General features: G+C 66.2%; 1 protein-coding gene across 3 annotated transcripts; it reads right to left on the bottom strand.

Moving 5' to 3' along the window:
* Positions 1-611: 611 nt before the first annotated feature.
* On the bottom strand, positions 612-17,369 carry ADSS1 (adenylosuccinate synthase 1). Of its 3 annotated transcripts, none has more exons than XM_068991069.1 (14): positions 17,151-17,369; positions 10,861-10,963; positions 7,635-7,697; positions 7,256-7,261; positions 6,869-6,919; positions 6,614-6,680; positions 5,271-5,378; positions 5,089-5,170; positions 4,342-4,468; positions 3,615-3,769; positions 2,816-2,940; positions 2,193-2,292; positions 1,014-1,152; positions 612-942 (listed from the first exon to the last, which is right to left on the bottom strand). In XM_068991069.1, the coding sequence occupies exons 1-14, from the start codon at positions 17,340-17,342 to the stop codon at positions 890-892; spliced, it is 1,371 nt and encodes a 456-aa protein (XP_068847170.1). In that variant the 5' UTR covers positions 17,343-17,369; the 3' UTR covers positions 612-889. The 3 variants fall into 3 exon arrangements, with proteins under 3 accessions (XP_068847170.1, XP_068847169.1, XP_068847168.1); XM_068991068.1 differs by having other exon boundaries at positions 1,014-1,163; positions 2,195-2,292; XM_068991067.1 differs by lacking the exon at positions 7,256-7,261 and having other exon boundaries at positions 1,014-1,163; positions 2,195-2,292.
* Between the last annotated feature and the right edge of the window lie 1,393 nt (positions 17,370-18,762).

The following is an 18,762-nucleotide window of genomic DNA, read 5'->3' as shown; positions in this document are numbered from 1 at the left end:
AGAACATCCTGGGGCTGGCGGGGTCCACGGGAAGCAAGCCGGTTGGCATCTGCCCAATGTCAGTGAACCCAGATGGCATCCTCAGCTCTAGAAAGTGAGGATTTAAGCCTGGCAGACTCCTAGTCTCTCCATGTGTATAAACCCTCCTCTCTCTGAAATGATACCAAAAGGCCAATTATTTTTCTAAACTGACTGCGCACTCTGAAGCGTTGTTGAATGAGCCGAGTACGGCTTCCAGTTGAGCACAGACCACAGCAGGGTCTCTGCAGGTTCTGCCAGCTGAGAACCGTCTTCCTCGCTTGGGGAACATGGGGCGGGGCAGAGGGTGTCCCACTGAAAGGCAGGGGCTGCCGTGTCGGGAAGGGCTCTGGCATCTAGAGCGGGTCTGCGAAGACATTCCATCTTGGAAAACATGCTTCATGCCCGTGGTCTTGTTGTCTGAGCAAACAAACGGCTTGGCTTCCTGACACCGAAAATGTGAGTCACCCAGGCCACTGATGCTGCCGAGTGATGCCTTTGAGCAGTTAAAAGTCGAAGCAACGATGACGAAGTCAGAAAAAAACCTGCACTGCTCACTGGTGCTCAGCGGCTGCGGGATTTGTTTATTACTCAGCGGCTCCAACTGCATAGACAACCACGTGACAGTTAAGGAGCCAGAAAAGGGCTCTGGTTTGAGCTCATGTGAAACAGCAGGATTTTAAAAAATGCACACAGCACTGGCTTTCAGATGTTTCAAGTTGTGGAAATCAGTGGGTTGGGCTGAAGGCTTAAAGAGTAATACAAAAGTACAGAAAATAGCTTTCAAATCTCTTTGTTCACGGTGTTGGTTCTGCTGGCCGAGGAAAAGACACGACGTGGGCCACGCCGCTGGGGTCAGCTCCGGCTTTGTCTAAAACAGCTGGATCATCGAATCTCTGGACTTGCCGACACCAACCCATTTCACTGAAAGGGGAAGGGGAGGTTCAGCCTGGGGTGAGGCGGGTGGAGGGCGTGGCTGGACGCAGGGCACCCACCTGCCACTCCGACGTGGTTCTCCACAAACCGAATGTAGCTCTGGGCCTGCGGGGGGAGGTCCTCCCACTTCCGGGCGGCCGTGGTGTCCACCTTCCACCCGGGCAGTGTCTCGTATTCCACCTCCACCTTCTGCAGGATCTCCTGGTTGGCTGCGGACATGGGCTGGGTGAGCCGTGTGCCACCGATGTCTGCGCAGCTGTGGGCCTGGGACCCCCAGCCCGGGGTCTGCTTGCCCCAGCGTTCGGGGGCAGAGAAGGCAAGCAGCTCTGCTTGGTTTTCTCAGGGCTGGGGGGTGGTTCTGGGACGCTGCCTGATCCCCTTCCAGCCAAGAGGACACGCCACCCTGGACACGGATTCCAGGGGACACCTCAGCTGAGCAATTCTGAGGCCCCCGCTTCTAAGGGGATTTGAGGTCCTGCAGTATTAGGGTTCCTGAAGGGTCTACGTTCCCCTCCCCAGGGCAAGGATCCCACTTGGTCTGGACTCCTGGCCTCACAGCAGACGCCAACGACCCCTGTGGTCAGAAATGGCTGAAAGGAGCTGTCCATTGCAAGTACATGCCCTGAGTCCCAGCGCTCCCCTGCTGTGTCCTCTCAGAGTTCAGAGTCAGTCGGTCTGGGGGACACTGGCCGAGAGGACGCACGGGGCTCCCACAGCCGAGAGTCTGCGCACACACACACTGGGGGGCAGCGGGGGCAGCTCGCCCACGGCCGCCGGTGGGGGTGGGGTCATCCGTGACCCCAGGCCAGACACACAGGACAACATCACTGCCTTTACTCTTTTCAGAAGAAGAGACACTTGCTTGGTCACAGAAACTTCAGGGAGACCTTAAAAAGTCTAACCAAAAGCATGTGTTTTCCTAGGTCGACGTCATCTTCCTATTTGTCCAGAGCTTTGAGCGTCCAGAGCCCATGTCTGCTATTTCAGGTGAGTCTCCAGCTCCCAGGGGGTGGGCATTGACCCTGGGGATTCCCCAAGGTCTTGGGGTCGGGCCAGCCCTTGAGTCCCTCTGAGCCCTCCTCAGAGCGTGGACGCACAGGCCTCCGCTCGGGGTGAGAACCTGCAGCGCACAGAAGTGGGGAGAGCCTTTGACACAGGCTGCCCCGTGTGCCCAATGCGCACACGCCGTCCCTTCGCCCGAGACCAGTGGCCAAGGGCAGGGGGGCGGCGGTGCCCGCACCTGGGAAGTAGGGGATCCGCTTCCCGCCGAGCTTATACGCCACGCCGACCTTGATCTCGTCCAGGGCGTCCAGGATGTCCAGCTTCGTCAAGGCCAGCCTGTCCAGAGCACAGCGAGAAGCTGAGGGCTGTCAGCTGCCTCGCTGCTCCCGCCCAGCCCCACCCCTCGCCCCTCTGTTTGCAGGACTAGGATGGAGGATGGCAGAGCCCCCGACGGTTAGGCCGGGAGTCCAGCACTGCCCCGGCCCCACGGCCCAGCAGAACAGGGGTCTGGACAAGTGCAGGCCCTTTGCTCTGGGATCGCTCCCCGGCTCCAGGAGAGCCGTCTGCACTACTTCCGGTGGCGGGACACCCTCTGGCCTCACGATGTTGCCTTCCCTGTCTATGCTCAGGAGCCAAGGCAGGGCCAGCCCCAGGGCGCCCTGGACGGCCCTCCCCATCACCCCCCAGTGGCCTCGCTGTGTGGAAGGGTCTCCCTGGGGTGAGGTCCCCCTGTGTGGGGAGGACTGTGGGCCTGAGCCCCGAGGCCCGGCTGCCCTGCTCCTGCAGCGTCTGGGGAGTTGGGGCTGGGCCCCCGGGGGGTGGGCGCCCGGGGAGTGGAGGGCGCCTCAGCACCACCCACGCGGTGAATCCGTTGACCATGTGGGCGTATCTCAGGATCATGAGGTCCAGCCAGCCGCAGCGCCGCTTCCTGCCCGTGGTCACGCCCCACTCGTGGCCGCGGCTCTGCAGCAGGTCCCCGATCTCCTGCGGGGCGACAGAGGGCCAGGGGGCTGCGGGGACGGAGCCCGAGCTGGCTGCCCGCCCCGCCGTGGCCCCCTGACGACCGCCCTTCCTCACGCCCGCTGGCCCGTCCCGGGCCCCGGGCACGCCCGCCCCAGCTGAGCCTCGTGGCCAGCCCCGTCCTGGCCTCATGGGCAGGTGAGGGTGGATCTGTAGACCCTGCAGCTGCCCTCAGGCAGGCTGTGCGCTTATTTTGTGCTTCTTTCTCCGGGGTTCATAACTCTGCCCAGCATATCCCCTTCCTGCTCTGGCCCTCACACACCTGCTCAGGACAGGAGCCTAGTGTCCCTCCAGCCTCGCGGGCACAAGGCTGGGGAGAGAAAGGCAGGGGCCGCCCTGAGCTTTCAGAGACGCCCACGAGGCTGGAGGGCAATTTGCTGGGGAGGCGGGGTGCTGCTCCACCCTGCTCTCGTCCGGCTGAGACCAAACCCAGGCTCGCTCAGGCCCCGGAGGAAGGCGGCCTGGGTGCCCAGGAGGGGCCAGAGAGAAGGCTCTCAGGGTCCTTCCTCAGCCGGGGGCTGTGCGGGACAGCCACATGGCGGTTGGGGGGCGGCTGGAGCTGCAGCCTCAGCATCTTCTCTGCGGCCTCCGCGGTCCCTCCACGAGGCGCCCGCAGTCCCCCGGGGCTGGGGACTCACGCTGATCTGCTCGGTGGGGAAGGCGCCGATGCCCACGCGTGTGGTGTAGGCCTTGACCACGCCATAGACCTCGCCTATGTTCTGGGGCGGGATGCCCAGGCCAGTGCACACACCGCCTACCGTGCAGTTGGAGGACGTCACGAAGGGGTAGGTCCCTGCGAGACAGAGCCAGTTGGGTTGCCACCCTGCAGGAATCCTGGCGAGGGGTCACCCCGGTGGGCCCAGGGACCATTAGGGGGCATGGCCGACGCAGGGTGCTGTGTGTATGAGCTGGCGGGGGGGGGGGAGGGGGAGGGTCCCTCAGGTTTGGATGGTGGGTGCCTCGCCTGCGCCAGGCGGCCTCAGGACTGGTGTGTCCCTGGGCACACCAGTGGGGACACACACAGTGGGGACAGCGGGGACTGCGGGGACAGAGGCCCAGGTGGGGCAGTTGGGGCTCCCCAGCCCAGCCAGTCTCTCCCTCACCCCCGTCCCTCATCCCCGTCCACGTCCCTGATCCCCCTCATCCCTCATCCTCGCCCCTCATCCCCAGCCTAGCCTCCCGTCCCTCCTCCCAGCTGAGGTCGTGGGAAGAGGGCAGTAGCACTCTTTCCCGGGCACAGAGGGCAGCCTGGCGTGGAAGGCGAGCCCACAGCTGTCCCCTTGGCAGACAGCGCAGGCGGGGCTCACGGGGCTCTGGCCGGGGGCGGCGCAGGCGGGGCTCGCGGGGCTCTGGCCGGGGACGCACCGAAGTCAATGTCCAGGAGGGCTGCGTTGGCGCCCTCCACGAGGATCTTCTTGGGGGGGCCGCGGAGCGCCTCGTACATGAAATAGACGCCGTCTCGGACCATGGGGCGGATCCGCTCGGCGAAGCCCTGGGAGAAGGGGCCAGGATGCAAGAAGGGGGTCCACCCGGCTCTGGCCTCCTCCCCTGTCTTCCAGCAAACTCCTGCCCGGTGAGGCCCTTGGTTGGCATGCATCCCTGTGGGTCCATCCCTGTCTACATCTAGGGCCCCAGAGGAGGCTGGAGGAGCTGGGGTCCGGCCCTGGAGGTTTCCAGAAGGGCTCCGTGCGGACATCCTCCTGTCTCCCGCCCGCTCCGTCCCTCTAGCAGTGAGCTGGGACAACTCGAGCTCCTGCCTGCGATGGACGGGGTTGGTCTCTGTCCCCCAGCACGTCCATCCCGCCTGCTCCGTCCCTCTAGCAGTGAGCTGGGACACCTTTGCCTCTTGCCCCAGACCGACGGGGTCTGCTTATGGCCCCTGGAGTATCCAGGGTCGTTTCCTCAGAGAGGACTAGAGTGGCCAGGTCAGCGGGTGAGCCCCTGGCCTCCTGAGAAGACCGCCAACCGGGGGCTCCCACAGGAGGCCTGTAGTCCCCGAGCCCAGCCACCAGGAAATAAGGTCTTGTTCTGGGGCGCCGCGGCAGCGCGCACGGCTGTGGAGGGACCCTCGGTGGGGCTGGGCCTGCCCAACGCTGGGGTGCTCAGCTCTACCTTGAGCCTTTTGAGTTGACCTTCAATGTCCACTTCCAAACTGGGGAACATGGACTGGTGCTGGTGCGCCAGGTTCTTGAATCTGCGGAAGCGACAGTGACTGCCACCCCATCTGCCTGAGCCCCGCGCCCGCCTCCCTGGCCTGGGTTCCCCCAGCCCAGGGCTGGGGACGGGTCAGGTACCGGGAGGAGAACTCGTCAAAGTCAGACAGGAGGTCGCAGATGCGGAGGCCAGTGCGGGCGGCCTTGGACGAGTATGCCGGCCCGATCCCCTTCCGGGTGGTGCCGATGCTGGAAGACAGGGCAAGGGCCATGAGCTCGGGGGCCTAGGCGGGCCTGCCGGAACTGGGGGAGGAGCCCGGGAACCCGCGGCCCCCGGCCAGCCCTTGGCAGCCACCCCTGTAAACCAAGGTTGCGCTGGGCGATGCCCGAGGGCCCTCCCCGGCCCCAGCCTCAGTGGCTGGGTTGCGGGGCCGGCACGTGGGTCCAAGTCCCGGCCCTGGCCCTCCTGTGGCCCCCAGAGGCCCAGTGCCCGGTGGTGCCCTCTCTGGCCCAGCTGCCTTCTGCCCAGCACTGAGGCTGCTGCTCTGGGCACCTGCTATCTCCTCAGAACTGGAACCTGGCAGTGCCACCCTGTACCCACTGCCCACCACAGCCCAGCCCAGGTCGAGGAGCAGCCAAGCCTTGTGTGTGTGTACTTGTGCATGAGTGTGTGAGGGTGTGTTCATATGTGAGCATGTGTGAGCGTGCGTGTGAGAATGTGTGTCCCTCTGTGTGAGTGAGCATGCGTGTCCCCCTGTGAGTGAGCATGCGTGTCCCCCCGTGAGTGAGCATGCACGTCCCCCTGAGTGTGCATGCGTGTCCCTCCGTGTGAGTGTGCACGCGTGTCCCTCTATGTGAGTGCGCGCGCGCGTCCCTCCGTGTGAGTGAGCATGTTCGTCCCCCTGTGAGTGTGCACGCGCGTCCCTCCATGTGAGTGTGCACGCGCGTCCCCCTGTGTGAGTGAGCATGCGTGTCCCCCTGTGAGTGAGCATGCGTGTCCCTCTATGTGAGTGTGCACGGCCGTGTGTGTATAATCTGTGCACATGCATGCACTGGTTGTGCGTGTGTGCACACGTGTGAGAGGCAGGATTCTGGTCTGCTTCACTCCTGTCCTGGCTTTGACGCTGTCCCTGGCCCACTGCAGTGCATGTCTCTGGAGAACCAGTGACTGGCCATTGAGGCGGCTAGGCAGGCTTTGGCGCCCGCTGGAGCTGCGGTCAAGGCTGGCCTGGGACTGCAGCAGGGGCGGGGGGGCGCGGCAGGCAACGGATGGCACGGGCACTCCTGGGGGTGGCCCCAGGGAGGACTGCCCGGCCCTGGGAGAGGCGGCTCGCCTGGACTTCAGGGCTGGGGAGGCGCGGGGTGAACTGACAGACGCTGTCCTCGGGGCTCCTGGTGGACGCACGCCGCCCCCCTCCACCCGACACGCCCCCAGCTCTGCGGCTGTGGACTTGAGGCCCGGGGGCAGCGCAGACGCCACTCACTTCTTGCCCTCCTGGGCCTGCCGCTGCACCTCCTGGAGCCCGTCCACCGCCTGGTGAAAGTCGAACACTGCCAGCCGGGTGGGCAGGAGCATCCGGAGGCAAGAGAGACAGAAGGTTACGGGGTCTCTGGGGACACCACGGGTCCCTCCCCTAGGCCTGCACTGGCAGTCACCCTGACCTGGCACGGCCTCGGAGAAGGCCTGGGGTGCCTGGGGTCACTTATTCGCAGGCGAGCAGGGAGGCCCCAGGACTCACCGAGGTGGGCCCGGTCAGAGATGACGAGCCTCTTCTCCCAGTCCTTCAGGCCTGCGGACACGGCACGCAGTCGGAGACAGGCCCTCCCCCGGGGGCCTGGGGACATCCACCCACGTCCCCACGGGCGGCTCTGTCTCCTCACGGGCTCCGTCCTGGCACGTCCTGGAGCCCACGTCCCGGGGCCAGGGCCCGCTGGCTCCTTTTGCGCCTGCTCTGAGCCTGGGCCCTGAAGCGGAGGCTCTGCTCCGTCCAGGGCACCTTAGGGCTGCAGTGCCACCCACCTGCCTCTCGACAACCACTGGGGGCCCACCTGCCCGCGTGCCTGGCTGGCAGCCTTAGTCACTGCATGCCCGCCTCCTGCCCCTGAGCAGCCCCCAGGGACCACACCCTTCCCTGCAGGGATGTCGGCCCAACCGTCCCCATTCTTGGGACATCAGGGTCGAAGTCCAGGCTTCAGGGTTCTGTCCTGGAGAGCCTGCATCTGCAGCTCCTGGCATCACCGGTCCCCAGTGTCAGGAAAGCTCGCCTGCGACATAGAGGCTGTGGCCTGAAGCCAAAGGCTGGGGCCCCTGGACTGATTGCCTGCTCTCAGGCTTCTGGTGTGAGCAGGGCCAGCAGGCACGGGCCGGGGGCCAGGGTGGAAACCGCACCACCTGCCCACCTGCCGCCGCCATCGGCAGAAACCACACAGGGAGCACCGCCAACTCGGCCGCGGGGAGCACACATGGCTCCCGGGCGGCGCGGCTCCGCGGGGACGCGGACCTACCTTTCTTCTCGTTCTTCTCTGCTTCTTCAAACAAGCCCGGCAAGTGGACAACCACTCCATTGCCTGAGAGACATGGACACGAGATTGAATTGGGTCACAGAGGGACTTCACACTTAAAACGCCGTGAAATTCACGCCCTCATGCTGACGGCTGCATCATTCATGATGGCTAAGACGGGGAAAGAACCCAGCTGTCCGTCAGTGGACATCAATGATGGACAAAGAAAATGTGGTTCAGCCACAAAAGGGGATTATTACACAGCTGTGAAAAGGAAGGGCATGCTGCCACACGGATGGACGTCAAGCGCACCACGTCAAGTGAAATACGGGTGGAAGCCTTCGCCACTCAGTCGTGCCTGACTCTGTGACCCCATGGATGGTAGCCGGCCAGGCTCCTCTGTCTAGGGAATTCTCCAGGCAAGAATACCGGCTGCTGCTGCTGTTGCTACGTCGCTTCAGTCGTGTCTGACTCTGTGCAACCCCATAGACGGCAGCCCACCAGACTCCCCTGTCCCTGGGCTTCTCCAGGCAAGAACACTGGAGTGGGTTGCCATTTCCTTCTCCAATGCATGGAAGTGAAAAGTGAAAGTGAGGATACCGGAGTGGGTAACTATTCCCTTCTCCAGGGGATCTTCCCCACTCAGGGACTGAACCCGGGTCTCCTGCATGGCAGGGCAGATGCTTTACCATCTGAGCCCCCAGGGAAGCCCCTCTGTGAAATAAATAATAATAAATAAAGTGAAGTAAGCCAGACACTAAAGGCCATTCTCTGTATGACCCCCTTGTATGAGGTCCCCCTTGTACGAGGTCCCTGGAGGAGTCAGACTCACAGGGACAGAGGGCAGGGTGCTGGGGGCCGGGGGCGAGGGGAGGGAAAGGGGATGGAGAGTTCAGGGGGGACGGAGCTCTGCAGATGGACATGCTGATGCTGCGAGACAATACTAACGTACTCGATGCTCCTGAACTGGACGGTTAAAAATGGTTAACATGGAAACTTTTTTTTTTTTTGCCACGAGAAGGAGCTTAATAATTCTCATTAAGATGCTAAATTCCCAAGATGCAGTTTGGAAGAAATGAGTGGTTAAATTGCTCACTGGGCCAACGTTCCCCGACTGTCACATAGCTCACTGTCAGCTGTGTGGTGGGTCGGGGTCAGCTCCGATGTGGTCAGCTCACATCTGGTCAACTCAGACCTGCCTGTCCCCTCCACAGACTTGGCTGTCAGGTGACCACTGAGCTGCCCAGGGCTTCTAAGAAGATTCCACATTTCAAAGAAAAATCAGCGCACGGATCTGGGGTTGCCAACTGTTTTGCCACGAAAGGGCATTTACAAAAAAAACTGTGTGGCCACTGTTTCATCAAATAGAGGGAATCTGAATACCCAGAAAGGAAGTAGGGCATAAAATTTAGAAGAAAATACATGAATTTACATAAAATAAATTCTGTTTTATGAAAGATGGAAAGTTTATATTACGTGTACTCTATCACAGTAAAAAATGGTCCAAACAGAAGCCTCCATTTAGAGAGACAGCAGACGAGGGCTGCTGGGGGAGGCTTCAGGAGGGAGAGACTGTTCCGGAACTGAGCTGGGGCGGGTGCGCCATCCTACCCTCTCGGGGCGCATTTCACGGTGCCTAAGTTATACCTCAACAGAGCTGTCGTGGTTGATGTACACGGAGACGGGGAAGCAGCAGGCGGGGAGAAACACAGCCTGCAGCTGTTTGGTCTCGGGAGCCAGGCCTCCCCATCCCCGTGAAACTGAGCCAGGCCTCCCCATCCCTGTAAAACTGAAGCGGGGGTGAGTAGAGGGCGGGCACTGAGCCCAGCTGAGGAGGGGGCTCGCCACGGCCACAAGCCCACCAGGGGCCCAGACTGAAGCCAAGGCTGCCCCTTCCTCTGAGACCAAAGCCCGCCGGGTGGGGCCCCCGCGGCCTTCCCGGGGGGTGCGTCCCCAGGGCGCCAGGATTGGCGGAGGGAGATGGGACACAGGTCCAGATGGGAGTGACTCAGAGGTGGCAAGCCACACCGGGCTCGAAAGGTCATCTAAATGCCAGGAGCCCCGAGATGGCCTCGGGGCGGGGCCTGGCGGGGGGCCGCGTGAGCGCCGGCGCGTCCCACCCTTGCTGGGGGCTCCCGTCAGTATCTGGCCGGGCTGGCCCCTGCCCATGCTCCTGGGGGCCGCTGGCCCCCATCCACCCCCGGCTCCCGGACACCGGGCAGACGGCCTCTCCCCTCCCCACAGCACGCGGTGCCTGCTTGGCCTGGTTCCCACCTAGTGGCGCCCAGCAGCCTCCTGGGGCAGAGACTTGGCCCCTGGGTGCGGGGTCCCGGGTGAACTGGGGTCCTCACCCTCCACCAGGGCCCAGTCTGCACCACGGAGAAGCCCCTGGGCCACCGCCCTCTCCTGCTCAGCCTGACCGCCCACCGCCCCACAGGCCCACTGCTGCAACAGCGCCCCTGGGCTCACACCCAGGGCTGGGCCCATGCCACCAGCGGGCACACACTCGCTGTGCCAGCCCTGCTTCCTGGGGGTGGGGTGGGGCAGTGAGTCACGCGTGTGGCCCTGCTCAGTGGTGGAAAAAGCCGGAAGGAAAAGTCCCTGAAGTTCTCAGAGTGTGTCCTGGAGGGATGGGCAGGAGAGGGCGGTGGGAAGGGGTGGGGGAGGGGCTGTCCAGGGGCTGGAGGAGGGTGGGGGACAGCTGCCCACGCAGAGCCCATGCAGACCCACAGGGAGCCAGCCCCACAACGTTCGCACACTCACCCACGGGCATCACACGTGCACACACTCTCACAGGCACGCACATACCCATACAGGCATGCACACACGCACACAGACTCACACACGTGACACCCACACTTGCCATACACACGCGTGGACACCCACACCCTCACTCACCCACACACACACCTACAGGCTTGCACACACACACATCCAGGGAGTCTGAGCGCTCAGGGAGCCTCCTGCACCCTCCACCTGCCCCTCCATCCCAGGCGTGGGGAGGAGGGGGTCCTGGGCTCCGAGCAGGGCCCCGAGGCGGGGTCCCCAGATCAGGGCCTCTGCAAGGGGTCCCGGTGGGGCTGGAACCTTGACCCTCGGGGCCCAGCCCCGTGCCCCGCTACGTCCAGCCTGCGTATAGACCCCTGGGCTCGATGATGTCCAGGCCTCTTCCACTCACATCCATGGGTTCCTGGGCCGCGGTGGGGCAGGCGGGCGGGCGGGCACTCACCGATGAAGGACACGGCCTTGGGGTTGATGATGCCGCTGGGCAGCAGGTGGAAGTCATACTCCTTGCCATCCACCACCACGGTGTGGCCAGCATTGTTGCCTCCCTGGGGACAGAAACCGGATCGGCATCCACCCCAGGAGGCCTGCCTGGCACCTGGCTCACTCGGGCAGCTCTAAATGCAGGTGCTCAGGAGCCCCCTCTGGGGTGCCCGTGTGGCAGGAGTGTGAGATGCCATCTCTGCTTGGGCTTGGGGAGCCTGGTCCAGTGGTTGGCTCCGATGCGTGTCTGGGGTGCCAGGGCCTGGCCGGGACACTGGGTCCAAGAAACAGGCTGGCCCCCACACCCAGGACCCTCTTGGGCTGACTCTCCGGGGAGGCCGGCTCAGTGAAGCCCCTGAAGCCTCCACAGGCTCAGAGCCCTGCCTGCCCGCCCACAGCTCCCCCTGGGCTTCCTGCTCTGACTCGAGGATGATGCAGGGAGCAGAGATTCAGGCCCTGCTGCCACAGAGCCTGAGCTCTGAGAGGGGAGGGGGCAGAGGGCGGGCAGGCAGCACAGCCTTTCCGGGACCAGGAGCCGGTGCAACAGCAAGCCCTCCCTTGGGCCTGCACCTCACACCTAGGAATAAAGCGGGAAAAACCATCCTGAGGCCGACTGCGGTGTGCGGGTAGCCAGGAGGAGGCCCCACCCAGGAGGGAAGCCGGGCTCCAGCCCCAGGTCTAGGCTCTAGAGGCCAGTGCGGGCCCCACCGTGGGCCCCGGAGCCGGTGAGCAGGGCCCGGAGAGGGGATGTGTCCTGGCTGTTGCCTGAGGCCTTGAAGCCCCGCCAGCCCGCCTCCTGCAAGGCACTAGCGTATCCGTGGGGCCCCGCCACGGCTGGGCCCCTGCCCTCCATGCCCCGCTCTCCTCCTGGCTGGCAGAGGAGGTGATGGCCACCGGCTGTGAGGGTTCCAGCACCCGTGCCCCTCAGGGCCCAGCAGAGACGAGCCCCACACGTGTGCGTGGTCGCTTCCTGCCCGGCCAGGCCTGGCCTAATGAGGGCCACGTCCTCCCCCGGGCGCACCTGCTCCTCATGGAGGGGCTGGGGAGGTTCACACACCTCCCGTCTCCCCCACGGAAAGGGCCCAAGCGGGGGTGGGGGGACCCGAGTGGGGGCACTTTCTCCTGGACCTCCCTCACTTCACACTCGGGCAATTTAAGGAGAGTGGCCAGAGCCCGATCTCCCCTCAACGCCCCTTTCCCAGCCTCCGTCCCAGCCACCCCCGATGGCCCTGCAGACCCCAAGTGTTCCGCGTGTCACGTGCATGTGCAGAGGCCTGTCTGGAATGACCCCGGGATTGGAGGGCCAGGGCGGGTTTGCCTCTAACTGACCCCTGGGGTCAGTGGGGTCCCGGTGTGTGTCCTGGGGCCCCTGCTGCACAACAGGGCCCTGTGCCACAGCCCACTCGCCCTGGAGGACAGCCTGCCGCCCCCCCGGCCGCCTGAGCCAGGTGGTCCCTGTGGGAACTGACCACAGGCTCTGAGCCGATGATGGGGGGCAGGGGACATGGTGGAGGGGGGGCTGGGGACCAAGGAGGGGGCCCCACAAACAGGGGTGGCGCAGTGCCAGGCCACAAGGGGCTCAGGATGGAGCCAGCTGGGAGTGAACCGGGCGGGTGGGCCAGCTAGTAAGGGACCCCAGGGGGGCTGCTGGAGGGGAGGGAGCTGATGCTGACCAGGGTGCGGGGGGGAGAGGTGGTGGGCTCAGCCTTGAGCATCCGAGTCACTGTGACTGATGGCCTGGGTTTTGGGGTCACTGGGCCCCCTCAGAGGCCCCATCCTTACTCTGCCCTCACCTCGGGACACGTGCAGTGCCTCCCGGCACACGAGGTTCGCTGTGCAGTTCATGCCCACGGTCACCTTTGCCACGTAGGTGGGGCAGCCTGGCGGAGGGTGGGGGGGACCCGAGGTCCCAGGAAAGGAGTTTGCAGCAAGACTGGGTGGCGGGTTGATGGCCTCCGTGCAGCCTCTCTCCCTGTGCGCCAGATCCACCCCCAGCCGCGTCCTGCCTGCGGTGGCGGGGGCCTAGACACTCTGCCCCCTCCCCGGTTCTCAGTTGCCCAGTGCCAGCATCAGCTGGGCCGAGCACACTCCACTTTCGTTTGGGGCAAACACCAGTGCCTAGGAACAGGCGCAGGCCGCCGTGGGTCCATGGGTGGCAAATGACCCCCGCTGGCTACAGGGCCCAGGCACCAGGCCACGGTCCACTCCTGGGGTGTAAGCCAGCCTTGGACGCTGAGCTCAGGGCCGGCTGACCTGAGGGCGCCCCTCCCAGCAGCTCTGCAGAGGTCCAGGCAACCGTCCCAGAAACCCCCATCTGCCCTCTCCCGGGGCGTGGGTGAGGTCGGGGCAGGGATATTCCACCCACCCCCACTCCTAACGCCCCAGCCCTGCTGTGGTCTGCAGTCCACAGGCTGGGAGAGCTGGGGGCATGGCTGGGAAAAGCCACCTAGAGGGACAGCTGGTTCAGAGTCCCAGGCCCAGCCTGGCAGCCCCCTCAGGGCCTTTGCCTCCAGGCTGCACTGTCTCCCTGTCCCCCCAGGTGGACAGGCTCTGGAGGCTCCCGTCCAGAGTGACCGGGAGCCAGCCTCACCCCTCTTTTCTGCCCGGGGGACCCTCAGGACTCTACCTCCCTGCAGGTCCTCCCCTCCGTGATGGAGCCTCACAGCTGGCACAGCCAGCTCAGAGGCCCCAGGGACGCTGCCGCCGCCCCCACGACCTGGCCGGGCACTCAAAGTCCCCAGTGGATGGCCCCACCAGGTGCCGCCCTGGCGGCAGGCATCTAAGCAAGTGGGGCTTTCTCGTTCAAGGACACAGCAACAGCACCAAGGCCGGCCCACTCCGAGATCTAGCCAGCCCCGGCCCTTGCTGTCTCTGCGGGTGTCCTCCAGCCCACCCTCCTTGGGGCCAGCGCAGAGTGGACGAACAAGACACAGAGGGTGGGTGTGGGCGGCAGGCCTCCGAGGCTGTGACACTGCTCTCGGCCCTGGGTGTGGCCGCGGGCGGAGGCGGAGCCTCTGGGCGGCCCCGAGGTGGGTTTTCTCAGGATCCTGCCCAGCAGGCAACAGCCAGGGGTCTGCCCTCCAGGTGGAGAGCCTTGGGAACTGGCCCCCACCCCCACCGTGGTCTGGGTGAAAGCGTGTCTTTTTGGGTGTCTGCTCTGAGGGACTCTACCATCGGTCCACCATCCATCCGTTCACCCCAAAAAGAACTGCTCTGCGCGTGAGGCACCAGAGTGAGGCCTAGAGGGGGGAGGGCAGGGGCCCCAGGTGGGTGCACAAGTCTCCCCCGCCCAGGGCCACGACCGCCCAGGTGACCCTGCGGAGGCTCTCCCCCTGGAACCTCTGCTGGGGGACAGGTGTCACGAGAGGGTGCACACGTGGAGGCACCACCGGGCGTCTCCCCCAGAGCCCCCGACCCGAGAAGCCCCTGGGCCGGCCTGGGGTTCAGGGCATTCCCAGCCTCCCGCCGGGGGAGAGAGATCCCAGAGCACCGACGAGCCACAGGGCGCGGCCCCTCACCCCGCAGGAGTGAGACCATGTGCCCTCGGTCACCGCGCCCCGGAGCTGATGGGCCCACCGCGCTGGACTCCTGCACCGAGCCGCCTCACTGCCCTTGGAGGGGCGAATCGTATATAAATCCTGCCCGGGGCGGCCTGAGGCCTCGGGGCTGTTGTGGGGCCCAAAGCCTGCTGAAGGTAACTCTGGAAACAGAAGGAGGGCTGGCACCGTGTCCTGGGGACAGCACGAGGCGCAGGAGGGGGCGTGACCGGGGCCCTGACAGGCAGGCCAGGCGCGTGGGCTCTCGGGTTCCCGTCCGGACGGGGGTCGGGGGTGGGGTACCTCAAACAGCAGGAAGGATGCCCGCGGGCACCGCAAGAGAAAGCCCGGCACAGGGGCGGGGTCTCCCAGGGAGTGGGCGGAGCGCGCGGCCCGAGGAGGCCGGCAAAGGGCGGAGGGAGGCGGAGGCAGCTCTGGGGTCGCTGTCGCGAGGCTGCCGCGGGACCTGGGCCAGGAAGAGGGAAGGGGCGTTGGGCGGCGAGTGAGGGGAGAAGGGAGCCCCGGGGCCGCGGGGCCCGGAGCAGCCCCAGGACCTGCGCCCAGGCCGCCGGGGGAGGCTCGGGCGCCATCCACACGGGGAGGGGGAGGCAGACAGAACAGCAGGGGGCTAAGGCCCAGGTCTCTGGACCCTAAGGAAGGTCTTGGGGGTCTTGCGGTGCATGCTGACCACGGGCCCCAAACCCCCGGGATGGGGAGCACCGAGGGTGGCCACTGGGGGCGCCTTGGGCAGGTGGAAGGTGAGTTCCCCTGAGCCAGGCCGCTGAAGGGCTTCCCAGGTGGACCGCGGGCGCCGGGAGGGCGTGGCGGAGGGCGGTGCAGCGGCAGGACCGGAGTAGGGGCCCTGGGCGGCCGCGGGGGTCGCGGCTGCCGCTCGGGATGACCCCAGGCCCAGGTGACAGGCCAGGCGACCCCTCTGGTCACGAGCTGGCTGGTTTCAGTCCTTCTAGACAGCCACCCAGGCAGGGCTGGGTTCCCAGCCCACCCCGTCCCCCACCCGTGACTCTGCGGCCAGCTGCCGGCTGCCCTGGCCCAGAGCGCCAAGATCGACCCAGCTCTGGGGCCAGGTGCGTGTGAAGGCCACAACGCTGGGCTCCAGGCAAAAGCAGTCCTCTCTGGGTGGGGGCTGGACCCTCCCTGCGCCAACCAGAGCCCAGCACTGGTGCCAGGCGGGTGTGGCACGCAGGAGGACCCATATGTGCTGCTTGTTCTAACGGCTCAGTGGCTCTGGTCCCGTTTCTCCGCCTCACCAGCTTGTTTGGAGGCTGGAGGGGAGAAGTCACGGTGGGCTCCCAGGATACCTGGAGGCCTGCGCCCGGAGACTGGATCTCAGGGAGAAGCTGGGTCAGGGAGAGGGTGTGTGGGCTCCCGCTTGGGTGGGGGGCTCCAGGCGGCTCTGCCCTAGCTTGGTCCCGCCCACGGCTCTCACAAGCAACAGGAGAGGGCAGGGCCCGGCCTGCCGACCCAGGTGGCAGAGCACCGAGGGCCTTCCTCCAGAACCGCGTCGGCAGCGGGGAGCCCTGTGGTTCCGAGGCGAGGGCCCTCATGGACACCTGCCAAGCCCCGAGGTCACTTCGAGGAGGGTGGGTGAGGCTGCCCAGAGCGGGCAGGTCACAGGGAGGGCCCTGGGCGTCACGGCTGGAGCAGGCAGGCCCCCCGAGGGGACAAGCAGCAGACGGGCTGCGCGCCCGGCCCAGGGGCCAGGGGAGGGGGGGTGGACTTGCTCGCTGTGGCTGAGGGGCTGAGACGGTGGGAGGCTCCCACTACTCCAGGAGACACCTTCTAGGAGCCCACAGTCAGCCTGCGAGCAGCATCTGCCCCAGTGGGCACACTGGCCCCCACCCCGGTGGCGCTGAGTCCTGGGCCCCACCTGGCAGGAGCTCAGGCATGAGGTGCCCAGAGGGCGTCCCTTCCTCACTTCTGGCAGCCTCCCCACATGGGGCTGTGAGCCTCAGGAGCAGTGTACCCCTCCAGGCCAACCCCACTGCACCCAGAGCGCGGCACGGCCCGAGGGGTGCAGGAGACAGACGGGGTGCAGAGAGCAGCCCGCAGCGGGCAGGGGCCCTTGGGGGACAGAGCTTGTGTCTGGCATCCTGGGTGGCACCACCAGCCTCGGGGTCACCCTGGCCAGAAGACCCAGGCTCCTCCCTCTCCTCCTTCCGGCCCTGGCCGGCAGTCCTGCCCGGGTCTCTGCCCCCGCTTGGCTGACCCTCCGCGGCTCCAAGAAGCCATGCCTGCTCCCACTCTGGGCTCCAGCCGGCAGCCTCCTCCCGCACACTGACCCCTTGTGGTCAGCCAGCTCTGTCCCAGCCCCAGGCAGAAGGAGGAAGTGCGGAGTCTGGGTGGCCTCCAAGCCACTGGGGGCCGGGGTCCCCGCCTCGCCCCCCATATGCCCGCCCCAGTGTCACCCATGGCACACCCCACCCCCTGAGGATCAGGTGTCCCCAACTCAGCGACTTGTATTTATAGCTCGGCCCCTGGCCCACGGCCCTGGGGGTGGGGCCGGCGGGGAAGGCGGGGTCCCTGGGGGAGACCATGGGGGAGGGAAGACGCTCTGCCCCGAGTGCGTGGGGGTGGCGGCTGGGGAGGGAGTCCCCGGAGGGAAGGCGTCCAAGGGGCGTGTTGGGGAGGGGGGAGGGCAGGGAGGGCAGGGTCCGGCCGGATCGGGGTGGGGGAGGGCCCGGCGCCCGGCCCGCACCTGGCAGCGGCTGATGATGTCGGCGTCCGTGGCCAGCAGGTCCACCACCTTGCCTTTGCCCTCGTCCCCCCACTGCGCGCCCAGCACCACAGTCACCCGGGAGCCGGTGGTCGCCGCCTCGTGCTGCAGCCGCCCCCGCTTGACGCCGCCCGCGCTGGGGGGCCGATCGTTAGAGGCTCGGGTCCCGGACATGCTTGCTCGGCTCGTCCTCTGCGCTGGGCCGCGCGAGAGCCCGCCGCACCCGCGCGCCGCGCCATTAAAAGGAGCCGGCCTGGGGCGGGGGGCGGGGCCGGGGCGGGCTCTCTGGCGCCGTGAGGCGCCGCCTGGACCTCAGGGCCGCCGGTCCCGCCCCCGCCGCCAGCCGGGGCCCGGTGGGGCCGCGCGCCCGGCCGCGGGGCTCGCGGGCCAGAGGCGCACTCCGGGGTCCCTCCCGCTGGAGCGACCCGGGCACGCTCCTGGGGGCAGTCGCACTCGTCCTCCCCGTGGCGGGGCCTGGGCCCGGCGAACCCACATTTGGGGTCTAGATCCCCTCCAGGGCGGGCGTGCAATTTGCCCAAAGGGAGCTGCATCTCCGCGTTCCACGCGGGGCGCTCTGGGCACGCACCTGCCCCGCGGTGAACCTGGGACCCCGGCCTGGCGTGGGCGCCCTCTGGTGGTCACAGAGAGGACAGCGCGTCCCCTGGTCCACCCGCTCGGGCGGGGACCCCCATTGCCTGTCACAGGGCACCCTGGCATCAGCAGGCGGGCCCCATCCATCCAGGAGTGCGGCTGCCCTCCAGCTCCTCGGTTCTCAGGGCTCTGAGTCCAGGGAGAAGCGACGGTGTTTTCAGGTCACCTGGCCGGCACAGGAGAGGGCGGCCACAGTGCTCACTGGCCACCCCGAAACTTCCTTCCGGCTCCTCCTGTGCAGAGACTGGGCGCCCAGAGACGGTGCACGTGGTCTGCTGGGCTCCCGTGTCCGGGCTGAGTGCACTGCAGCCCGGCACACCCCAGGTGGACTGGGGCTTGGACGTGACTGGCCCTGCAAGTCATAGAAAGGCCAGGGAAGGCCCCAGTGGGTAGGGGGGGTCTACGCGGCCCCTGCCCCAGGGCAGGGGGCCAGCGCCTCTAGTTTCTTTCCTGGGGCGCTCTTGGTAGGGACGAGTCCGGAGTCTGCCCCCTGGCCTCTGCCCAGGGCTCAGAGAGCCGCGGAGCTCCCTGGGCTCCCAGGCCCGAGGCAGGGGGAGACCAGACGCTCCCTGCCTGCTCTTGTCACACCCTCGTGGGGGGTTAGGGATTCAAGCCCGGGGGGAGGGGGGGCCGCGCCGTGCCCCCATCCTCCCCTCCTCCCACCCCAGCCTCATCCCCCGGGCTCCTGGGCAGAGCCAGGCTCTGACCCTGGGCAGGTCGCTTGGCCCCTGTGTCCGAGTCCCTCTTCTCTCACACGGGGACACCACGGGTTACAAGTCGGGTCCCAGGCCTCCCTTGGTGATGGTGACGGGACAGACAATGCTCCTATCCCCTCAGCCCCGGGCCACCCGCTCTGGGAATCCGCTGGAGCAGCTGCAGGCGGGCTGGGTGCAAGGCTGCGGAGGCTGAGGGTGGGCGAGCTGCGGGGTGCGGCCGGGGGCGC

This window comes from Capricornis sumatraensis, chromosome 19, assembly GCF_032405125.1.
Source record: "Capricornis sumatraensis isolate serow.1 chromosome 19, serow.2, whole genome shotgun sequence".
In the NCBI taxonomy this organism is placed as follows: Eukaryota; Metazoa; Chordata; class Mammalia; order Artiodactyla; family Bovidae; genus Capricornis; species Capricornis sumatraensis.
This window is presented reverse-complemented; position numbering and strand designations above follow the sequence as displayed.

What these genes read in the sequence shown, in the direction of transcription:
- ADSS1 (XM_068991068.1), bottom strand. Translation starts at nt 17,342, where the DNA reads ATGTCCGGGACCCGAGCCTCTAACGATCGGCCCCCCAGCGCGGGCGGC. An exon ending in CTCTGACCGGGCCCACCTCG is followed by an intron (nt 6,681 to 6,868) that starts GTGAGTCCTGGG and finishes CCCGGCTGGCAG; the next exon opens with TGTTCGACTTTCACCAGGCG. An exon ending in CCTCCTGGACATTGACTTCG is followed by an intron (nt 3,770 to 4,341) that starts GTGCGTCCCCGG and finishes TCTGTCTCGCAG; the next exon opens with GGACCTACCCCTTCGTGACG.